The 11321-nt window shown below is 40.3% G+C and overlaps 1 protein-coding gene across 2 annotated transcripts; it reads right to left on the bottom strand.

Annotated features, from left to right (window-relative positions):
- Positions 1-1016: 1016 nt before the first annotated feature.
- Positions 1017-9619, bottom strand: LOC104849808 (zinc finger protein 260). Of its 2 annotated transcripts, XM_033760235.1 has the most exons (5): positions 9081-9619; positions 8554-8737; positions 4329-4455; positions 3996-4088; positions 1017-3414 (listed from the first exon to the last, which is right to left on the bottom strand). In XM_033760235.1, the coding sequence occupies exons 2-5, from the start codon at positions 8566-8568 to the stop codon at positions 1712-1714; spliced, it is 1938 nt and encodes a 645-aa protein (XP_033616126.1). In that variant the 5' UTR covers positions 8569-8737; positions 9081-9619; the 3' UTR covers positions 1017-1711. The 2 variants fall into 2 exon arrangements, with proteins under 2 accessions (XP_033616126.1, XP_033616127.1); XM_033760236.1 differs by lacking the exon at positions 8554-8737.
- Positions 9620-11321: the final 1702 nt, after the last annotated feature.

Raw genomic sequence — 11321 nt, forward strand, 5'->3', positions numbered from 1 at the left:
AAAAAAAAAAAAAAAAAAAAAAAGTACATAAAGTAGTACAAAAGACACTTATAGGTTTAGAGTAGGATATGAAAATTAGCTTCCCTTAAGAAGCACCAGTCTCAGGCCACTACAGGGTCTTTATTTAAGACAGATACAATCTTTTCAGGGGAAAATGGAATTGGATTCAGCTTACACAAGAAGCTCAGTGGGAATTGCAAATTTAAAATAGTCACACTCTTCTACATCCTCCCACACAACACTATCCTTTCTCTCAGCCCCACAATGCCCTTTCACAATCAAAATCCTAAATTCCAAATGAAAGACTGGGAGTTTAGGCAAACAATGAAAAGGATACACAAGGTCATAAATTTTTTGTACAGAATTCCTGGGTTTCAGTCTGTGTCTTGAGCAGAGCATTTAGGAATTTGAACTCACCATTCTTTTTCTTTTCACTGGCCAGCCCCACTGGAAGCAACCACTCTCATGAAGTAGTCCTTCATGTCCTTTGTACTATTTGGCTGAGAGTGGTTACTCAACTACCAAAGCCTTGTTTCCAGTGTTCACTTCATCCAAGATAAGCACAGATGATCATTAAACAGCTAGCTGCCAGTGCATGCCAGAGAAAGCTTGAGTCCCATTCTTTAATGCCAACTGGGTTACCCCTGTGTTCAGCCCAACCAACAGAGATAACCAAATCTTACATCTCCTTGGGGGTCCTTAAAGGGAGCCATCACTCTTGGGTCCTGAATTCTGAATCTGATAATTATTCATCAAAAGCAGTATAAACCAATGATAAATATGTCAAAAGTAGATCTTCTATAAGCCTATCAAGCAACTTATAGTCTCTCAAAAGGGTGGACGATGGGGCTCAGAAAGGGGGAGGTCCACACATGGGAAATGAGCCAACATCTTGCCCAGAGCATGCTGTGGTGGAAACATGGACATTATCAACTGTTCTTACTTCTGGAAACTGGATTTGATGCCCTAGTGTTGTTTTCTTTACATTGTTCTGAATATGCATCCTTTTCTAATAATTTGGAACATTTACAGTATAGTCTTCATTGTTGTTCCCTTAGTGGTTATCTCTAAATCTGTATTTTCATCATTTGATACAACTTCTCTCCTTGGAGGTAGCACTTATTCCCCACTATGAGAGATGAAAAAACAGGTATTCTTAACAAATTTTATTAATTTTCTTCTCTGAGAGTTTGGTATTAAATCTGGAATTGTATTTCCCTTACATCATTTCCAAGGGACTATACTTATTGAAACTAATTAAACTGGGTTACCCTTGATGCTTCTGCCTAGATCTACGATAAAGTTTAGCCTCCAAACTGACAGCTCTCATGTAATAAAGTCTTCAAAAGGTTTCAGTGTTGAACAACCTCTTTGGTGTAAAACGGTCATCCAATGTACATCCATGATAGGCCTAGGGATGTAGAACATTTGCCTAGCATGTGGGAAGCCCTGGGTTCAATCTTACAGTACCAAAAAGAAAGTTATAACAAAATATACACCCATGATCCAAGTCCAAAGGCCAAGTTTTGCTTCAGGGCCTTGGATCTTGTTACTACTTCTGCCTGGAATGCTCTTCCCCCAGTATGGCTGGTGCTTCATTTTCAAATCGAAGCTCAGATATCAGGTCCTCAGAAAAGCCTGCCCTCATCACTCGAGCTAAAGCATAATTGCCCACCTCATTTTTTGTACTTTCATTCCCTTTTTAACTTTGTTATGAAAGATGTTCTATTTTCAGTTCCTTGATTTCTCTTCCCTCTGAGTTGTTGAACCCATGACGAGCTATGACCTCTGGAAGGTTTCTCTCATATTCCGAGCAGTCATAGGGCTTCTCTATGTGAATTCGCTGGTGTACAGTGAGTTTGGACTTCTCTCTGAAGGCTCTGCTACACTGATCACATTTGTAGGGCTTCTCTCCTGTGTGAGTTCTTTGATGTATAATGAGATATGACTTTTGGGAGAAAGCTTTTTCACATACATTACACTCATAGGGTTTCTCTCCTGTGTGAACTCTCTGATGAATAATGAGATATGATTTCTGGAAGAATGCTTTATCACATTCATTGCATTCATAGGATTTCTCAAATTTTTCTCCTGTGTGAGATCTCTGATGTAGCATGAGATATGACTTCCGGGAAAAGACTTTTCCACATACAGTACATCCATCTGTTTTTTCTCCCGTATGAATTTTCTGATGAGCACTGAGGCTCAGCTTCAGGGTGAAGGCTCTTCCACAGTCTGGACATACATAAGGTTTCTCTCCTGTATGAATTCTTTGATGTCTGCGCAGTGTCGATTTCTCTCTGAAAGCTTTTCCACATTCATTGCACTCAAAAGGCTTCTCCCCTGTGTGTGTTCTCTGGTGTACGCTGAGGTGTGCCTTTTGGTTGAAGGCCCTCCCGCACTCTGAGCACTCATAGGGTTTCTCTCCTGTGTGTGTTCTCTGGTGTATGATGAGCTTTGTCTTCTCTCGGAAGGCTTTGCCACACTCATTGCACAAATACGGTTTCTCTCCCGTATGAGTTCTCTGATGTATATTCAGGGTTGATTTTTCTCTGAAGTATTTGCCACAATCACTGCATTCAAAAGGTTTCTCCCCTGTGTGTGTTCTCTGATGTACACTGAGGTGTGCCTTCTGGTTGAAGGTTTTCTCACAATCCGAACATTTATAGGGCTTCTCTCCTTTGTGAGTTCTCCGGTGTATAATTAGCTTTGTCTTTTCCTGGAAGGCTTTGCCACACTCAGCACACACATATGGTTTTTCACCTGTATGAGTTCTTTGATGTATATGCAGTGTGGATTCCTCTCTGAATGATTTGCCACATTCATTACATGCAAAGTGTTTGTCTCCTCGGTGCACGGTCTGGTGTATACTGAGGTGTGCAGTCTTGTCAAATGTGTCTCTGAATTCTGTACATTCATAAGGTTTTTCTCCTATGTGAGTGATCTGATGAACAATAAGGAGTGAATTTGTGCTGAGAGTTAGTCTGCACTCAGGACATTCATAGGTTTTCTCGCCAGCCTGAGTCATATCATGCTGAACAAAGTCATGACTATGATCTGTCTCATATATATTATAGTTATTGGGTTTCATTCCATTATTTATGTCATGCCTGCCATGAAGTAATAAGTTTCCACATCCATTACATTCATAACATTGCTGAGCTGCAAAGCTGAGACTATTAGGACTGAATAGGCCCAGGTTATCCTTAAAAGTTTTACCATATGAGTCATTTATATAGCATGTATGTCCTGAAGAAACTACCCATGTGCTCTGAGGAAGTGCGTTTACAGATCCATCACGTTCCCGATCTCCTTCCTTAGCCACATATTTCTCATCAGTAGGTATGGCTTGCTTCAGGTATCTGTTTTGGTTTTCCTGGTGCCTCTCTAGCTGGTCTTCAGCTTGCCCATCTTCTAGAAAGAAGAATGATAAACCATACTCTGTGAGTATATACCTTTGTCAGAAGCAGGCTTCTGATAGGTTGATGTTTATTTTAAGTCTAGCTACTAGTCAGGAAGAAATTCCAAATACATAGCTCTACTACATTCAGAGCTTGAGGGAAAAACCCCAAGTTGATCCAATAGGCATTGGAACAGGAAACTAACAGTAAATATGTGACTTGACTGTTTAAGAAAAAATGGCTTCAAACTTTCAGAAGGTAAAAATAGGTTTAGGGAACCATGAATAGGAAAAGGACATTGGAAGAGGAGACTTAGGATTTGGGGAGAGGAGAAATTAGAATATAAAGAGCCTATAAGAAAGACTGAAAACAAGGGAGGTAACCAAGAGAAGAAGGGGACAGGGCCACAGTACAGTTCCTCACCATCTCATCCCAAGCTTACCGTGAGATAATAACTCAAAAAACTAACAATTCGGAGTTAGCAACAACAATACATAGCCTTTAGGACAATGTTGCTGAACTTTCCAAGATGACCAGCTCTCACAGACCCTCCAGGGTCTTATTCTCTTCATCCTCCCATCTCTCATTTCTTACCTGAACAACTTGAACTAGGGATTTCTCTCTTTATGATCCCAAGGACTCCCTTCTCCAAAGAGGCAATCACATCTGGCTTGGTAATAGGATACCCTGTAATGGAAAATGATAGAAGACTTGGGAACCTCTATGTGGCCTTTCGGGTTTCAAATAATTAGGAAGGTACATTTTAATGTGGGTAAATTTCACATGAAATACAAACACCTTTTTCAGTTTAAGAGGGAATAACAAACTTTAATCCCTACAACCTGAGGTCAAAGCATTGACGTACATCAGCAATTGTAAGTTATTCTACTTGGGACACTGTAAATTACTCAGGGAAGCCATCCTCACCCAGAGAGACAAGATGGCTATAATTCTCTAGCATCACATCTCTGTATAGGATCCTCTGAGTAGGGTCCAGTCGATTCCATTCCTCCTGGGTGAAGTCCACAGCCACATCCTCGAATGACACTGATCCCTGTAATTGTAGACTTTTGTTCAATCACTTTGACAAAAATTAAAATGATAGTATTTTCCCAAAGATGTTAATTTTTATTGTAATGATGTTTTAAACTGACACAATAATTTTACATATTTATGGGGTATAGTAATATTTAATATATGAATGCAATATGTAGCGATCGAATTGGGGTAATTAAGAGTGATGATTATTTTTAGATAAAGGGAATATTCTTCAGAGAGAATCTACTGTTTCACTTTCAGAGGCTGGGGATGTAGTGGTACAGTGCCTGCCTAGCATGTGAAAGGCCCTGGGTTTTATCCTCAGCACCACAAGAAGCCTTCTCCAAGATATTTGCTATATCTATATAAAGCAAAGGGCTTTTATACTATAGAAACTATAAAGAACTTCTATAATAAATAAATAAATATAGATAAAATGATAGAAAAAGGTAAAAAAATTTTGAATACTTAACCAAAAAAGGATATTTAAATGGTCAATAAACATGAAGAGGTATCAATATCATTAGTTGGCAAAGAAATACAAACTTAAACCACAAAATGATACCAATATATACCAACAGAACCGCTAAAATGAAGACCAATAACCCAAAAGTTGACAGGAATATGGAGCAAGTAAAACTCTCATACATTGTCAGTGGGACTAAAATGGTGCAGTCAAGGAGGAAAACAGCTTGGTAGAGTCTACTAAAGCTGAAACTATCCCTAACCTAGGACTAGCCACTCTACTACTCTTAGGTACATATCCAATGGAAATGCACACATATGTTCACCAAGACATGTATCAGAAAATTCACACAAGTATTAATTGGACTAGCCAAACTGGAAACATTCATCTGTAGTGGAACAGATGAACAACTGTGACATATTTGTACAACAGAATAGGACAGTCACAGAAAGAGAACAAAGAAATGATACATAAAGTAACAAGGATGACTCTTAAAAACATTACAGTGGGCTGGGGATGTAGCTCAGTGGTAGAGTTATTTCCTGGCATATACGAGGCACTGGGTTCAATCCCCAGTAACATCCCCCCAAAGAAAGCAAATGTGATGAATGAAAGGTAGACCCAATAATAATAATAATAATAATAATAATAATAATAATAATAATGATGATGATGATGATGATGTATCGTCATATTTACACACTTAATAACAAGCTAAAGAAATCAGAAAGTAGTTACTGGTAAGTTAAGAGACATTGACTGAAAGTGGCACAAATGTTTCTGGTGGTATGCCATTTCCTCCATTTTGAACCAGGTATTGGTTATACAGGTATTTTCAATTTTAAGAAATTCATAAAACTGTATACTTTGTCCAATTTTCTCTTTGTGTTATGCTCCAATAAATCTACTCTAATAGATTTTTGTTTGAGTTATATTTCTACAAAAGGTTTTTTAAAAAGGGCTGGGGATACAGCTTTGTAGTAGAGCACTTGCCTAGCATGTACCAGGCCCTGGGTTCAAGCCCCAGCAATGCAAAACAAAACAAAACAACACCTCAAGAGCCCCATAAGAAAAAGAACAGTGTACATAAAAAGAAGTTCACAAAATAAATATAAAAAGTAAAAAATGATGCTCAACCACCTTGATAATTAAATAAACAATGAGGGTTTTTGGGTTTTTTTGTTTTGTTTTGTTTTGTTTTGCAGTGCTCCAGATGGAACCCAGGACCTTGCCCATGTTAGGTGAGCATTCTACCACTGAGCTACATCCCTATCACTTATTTTATTTTTATTATAATTTATCACTATGTTTCCCAGGCTCAACTCAAATTCACAATCTTCTTGCCTCAGCCTCCTAAGGAGCTGGGACTACAGGTGTGTGTTACCTTGCCAAGCTTAAAAAAATGAGCTATTTTCAACTATCAACTAGCTAAGCTTAAAACTATGACAAGAATAGTCAAAAGAGTAATTCCATTCACTAGTGGAAGTGGCAACTTGTACTAACATCTGAAAAAGCAAGTTGAATTGTCCATGCAAGTTCAAAACATGCCCACCTTGTGAGTCCGACATCCTAGAAATATTTGTCACTATACACAAAGATAAATGACAAGAGATCACTGCCACACTGTAATAGAAATCACACAAAATCCTTCAACATGGAGCTGATTAATAAATCAATGTGCATGCATACAAGAGAAAAAATGCATCTGTTAACAATATCTCTATGAGCTAGGGGTAGAGCTCAGTGGTGGAGCACTTGCCTAGCATGTGTGAGGCTCTGAATTCCATCCCTGCCATTACAGCGAAACAAAACCCTAGGGCTGGGGTTAACCAGCAGTAGAGTGCTTGCTCAGTATGCTCAATACCCTAGGTTCCATCTCCAGAGCCACACACATAAAAGAACTATGTCCTGATAGTGAAACATCTATCAAAAGTCCTCACTGAGTAGGACCATACCAGTTGTGCCAGGGATACTTATGGGATGCCACTTGTTTATCTACTCTGGGACTCAGTTCCTCCTCTGTACTCCTTCATAGGGTTAGTGTGAGAATTAAAGGGTGGCTATGCATGTGAAGAGCTTAGTCTAATGCCAGGCATAATGTAAGCTCACTACACGTTAGTCCCTGCTCTGCTGTTTCTCTTGTCATCATTGTCATTTGTATTATCATTATTATTACTACTACTACAGATGAGTACCCTTCATTTGAAATGCTTGGGACCACGAAACATTTTGGATTTGGGATTTTTTTTAGATTTTGGACATAGTGAGATATCTTAGGGATGAGACGTGTGTGAGCACACGGCGTGCTTGTGTTTGAGGTGCTAGGATGGAACCAGGGCACTTGTGCATGTTAGGAAAGGGCTCTACCACTGAGCTATACTCCCAGGCCCCAAGACCCAAGTCTAAACAGAAATTAATTTTTGTTAACTATACGTTTACAAGTGTATGTAAATATAAAGAACAAGGAGAGAAAGACATGTACAGTCAGAAATTAACCAAATAATATGCTATATAGAATGTGATATGAGATCATGAGATGGTTTCTCTTTTTAGATTGTATATTCCTTGAGAATTTCAATTTTTATCTCACTTCTGTAGGAAAGGAAAAAATGATGAAGTCATACAGATTCTTTAAAGAAGAGCAAAGGAGAAAGAACTGAAAATGGTCAGGGACATCATGAATTCTGAACCTAAAAAAGAAAATAATAACCCTACCCTATGGGTTTCTCAGGCTGTAGTGAAATTCCAGATGAGAAAAAGAATGTATTGGAAATCAATTTGAAGGGCTTAGGGATTACTAATTCTGCCTGGCAGCCAGGGTTTTATCCTTATGCCTAGCCAGACCATAAGAGAGCCCTTTGTGCAGGCATTGCTTTGGTTTCCTAAAAAGCCATATCCCTTTAGTTCTGCCCTGGCAGGATGCCTTTGGCTGACATGAAGACATATTTTAAGTCACAGAAGAGCAATCTACTCTTGTATTTCTTACAAGATTGCTGATGGGAAACTTAGCTGACCTGTTAGAGAACCGTGTGATCAACATCAAAAATCTTTGCTTCTGAGGAAGTGGTTCACTTTCTCTATATGTGTGAAATAAATAAAACAAGTGAATGTGTTTCCTTTCCTTTATGTTGTGATTTCTAGGAAGCTCTGAAAAGTAGCTCAACATAAGCATACAGAATATAGAATCCTATGATATCTATAATATACATATAATAGATATATCTTTTTTTAATATATGTATATTTCAACCTTGCCCTGGTCTTGCTCTACTTTCCTAACCCTAATTTTGCATGTGTTTATACATATTCATTTTATGGTATACATAACACAATTATTAATATCAAACTCATATACAAGGCTTCCTATGAATGTGCCAAGCATTGTTCTACATACATATTAACTGATTCTCACAACTATACAAGGTATTAGTATTAGTATCAGTATCCGTATCATCATCATCATCATCCCCACTTCGCAGTTAGGGAAACCAAGGCACAGAGAGGTTAGATGGCATGCCTAAGCTCATAAAGCTGTTAAGAGCAGTTTAACTCCAGAGTCTGTGGCCGAACCACTATGCACTATTGTTTCCTTGCTTCTACTTATCCTAACATGGGTAGGAGGGAGGGGGAGAAGCAAGTAAGAACTTACCCGGAACTTAGTCATGTCTGACTGTTGTGGAGAGAAGGCAAAGGCCTAAAAAGGCAGAGCTGTTGATAGGGAGGAGGAGAAAAGAGGAGAGCTGCGGATGGCAAGGAATACCCAGATTGAAAGTTCACCAAATCACCAGGCCAGAAATCCACAAATGCCAGCTGGTAAAATGGCCACGCTATAGCTAAGAAAAAAGGGAAAGGACATTTGTTTTCCCCACGGATCCCCATCACTCAACAGCACAGCCCGATCATGGATCTCGTAGGCCACCCAACACTCACCACCACAGATCGAGACCTCCCATCACACACTTCACAGAGCCCCTCATCGCTTACCCTACAGACCCCATCACTCATTCCACAGACCCTCTCACCATACACCCCAAATACTCCCACCATTCACCCCACAGTCCCTCCGTCACTCACTCCCCGCTTCCCATCACTCATTCCACAGACCTCCCATCACTCCATCTACCCCCATCCCCAGACTCTCACTACTCATCTGAGAGCCCCTCCCCAAGTACTCACTGAGTAGATTCACGTCTTTAGAGTCCACACTCGCCCGTGTCACTCCGCCTGCAGAGTACCAGCCCCTCACTTCCGCTCTCAGCGAACTCTGCCCTCCTTCACCCAGTGCTCTGATTTTAAAATCCGAATTTTTGTTTTGGCAAAGTCTCCTTGATGTTTCCAAAATCAGTCATAACTTCTCTGATAGCCACTTTTTCGTCCTTCACCCCGCCTTGGTTACTGTCACGCATTATACTTGCTCATGCGCAGTAGCCCTTCATGAAGCCATCTGCGCTTGGTAGCCAGAATTATTTTGATTACCACAACGATTGTACTTGGCTGGCAATAAAAATGGCCGCGCCGTAAGCCAGTTGGCAGGGAGCAGACATCTTTATAGCTTTTACTATTCCGTACAGCGGAGAAAATGTGCCTCGTAAAGTTTAGACGAGATGGAATTTGGGGAGGAATTCGAAAACTTGGAGATAAGAGTGGAGCCCTTTGTGCAAAAGCAGGTTACAAATGGGCCGAGTTACTAGCGTTTTGGTGTTGTTTTTTTTTTTTTTTTTATGAATTTAGAGCAAGGGACCACAGCGCCCCCCCCCCGTGTGACGATACCACTGCGGAGAGGGGGTGCTGGAATGGAACTGTCCTCTCTGGGAACTATTACCTCGGAGAAGGGAATCAGAGAGGAAAATAATACATTCTCTTGCAAATCAATACCACTGTGGAGATGGTAAGAAAATGTGGAGATGGTAATGCTCTCAAGGAAATAGCACTAGGGTGAATTGCGCTGGTTTGAAGAAAGCTCTAGTTGGTACAGTCCGCTGTGGGAGATACCACTGGTGCAGATGTGGAGAAAGCCGGGGGGTGGTACAAGTCTGTCCTAAAATAAAGAGAAATATGAAGAATGTGACACCGGTAAAGACAAGTACAGAGAAAATCAGAAACAAATGACAGGGGAAAAGGAAATCTTACGAGGTAAGAGCTTAGTCAGAGACTAAAAGAGAATCGACACAGATCTGACCCCAGAACCCCGAGGCAGAGAGACATGGGAAGGCCCAGATGCTTTGGGGCCAGGCTCAGGTCCTCCTGGATGCCTGGAGAAAAGAAGGTGAGACAGCGATCAGGTTCTGGATTTCAAACTCCATACCCCTTTCATCACACTCTATCGCTTGACCATGTGAAAGACAAATGCACTGACAATTAAGGAGATAATTATTTTCAGGCTATTGCAATAGGGAACCATTTCATTGATAAGGAACATCCCAAAGACAAGAAAGGGGACCTGAGATTCCATAAGGAAGGTGAACAAAGGAGTAGTCCTTGAGTCATGAAGAATAGGCAGAGGTCTTATTCAGAATTTACAGAAGCACTGGGACTGTTATAGACATGTATCCCCTTCCCAAAAGTTGTATTTTGAACCCTTAACCCTCAGTGTGATGATTTTTATAAACGGAGCCTTTGGGAGATAATTATGGTTAGATGAGGCCATGAAGAAAAACCCTGACCAATGGAATTGGCGCTCTAATAGGAAGGGACATTCGAGAGCTTGCTCACTCGCCATTTGTCCAAAAATATAAGTTACATGAAGGCATCTGTCTACACTCCAAAAAGAGGATCCTCACCAGAAAACAAATTATCTGGGATATTGATCTCGGGCTTCTCACCCTCCAAACTGTGGGAAATAAATTTTCTAATGTTTAAACCACCCAATCTCTGGTATTTTGTTATAGCAGCCAAACTGACTAAGGGACCTGTGACGTTAGCTCTTTGCTGAAACACAAGGGGGGGAGGCATGTCCAAAACCATCACTGCTTTCAGTGTCACCTCCATTTAAGCTTACTCTGCCCCTCATGACTCTCATTCCTTCCAGCCCTATCAATCATTCAAATCCATTCTCTTCTACTGTGTGCCAAGTGTCTCTCCACTCAATAACACTATTATTCACTTTCATCCACTCTAAGTCATGGCCACCATTCATACATACTCTATCCTATATGAAAACTTTTGGAGGGGCAGAGGATGTAACTCAGTGGTAGAGCATGTGCCTACCATGTGAAAGGTTTGAGCCCCAGCATGGGCACGGGGGGGCATTTTTCTATTGTGGTAAAAAGAAGAGAGCATGAAATGTACTACTTTAACCATTTTATATTTTTGCTGTTGATTTTTTGTTTTTTTGTTTGTTTGGGTTTGGGGTTGTTGGTTTTTTTAAATAGGGTCTCACTATGTAGTTGAGACCGACCTGGAACTCACTGTGTAGCC

The sequence above is a fragment of the Fukomys damarensis genome, unplaced genomic scaffold (assembly GCF_012274545.1).
Source record: "Fukomys damarensis isolate Sample0158 unplaced genomic scaffold, DMR_v1.0_HiC HiC_scaffold_39, whole genome shotgun sequence".
NCBI lineage: Eukaryota > Metazoa > Chordata > Mammalia > Rodentia > Bathyergidae > Fukomys > Fukomys damarensis.

Excerpts from the sequence above, each read along its gene's own strand:
- LOC104849808 (XM_033760235.1), bottom strand. Across the intron at positions 4,089-4,328 it reads TAGCCATCTTGTCTCTCTGG|GGTATCCTATTACCAAGCCA; the intron begins GTGAGGATGGCT and ends TTTCCATTACAG. Across the intron at positions 3,415-3,995 it reads CCCTAGTTCAAGTTGTTCAG|AAGATGGGCAAGCTGAAGAC; the intron begins GTAAGAAATGAG and ends TCTTCTTTCTAG.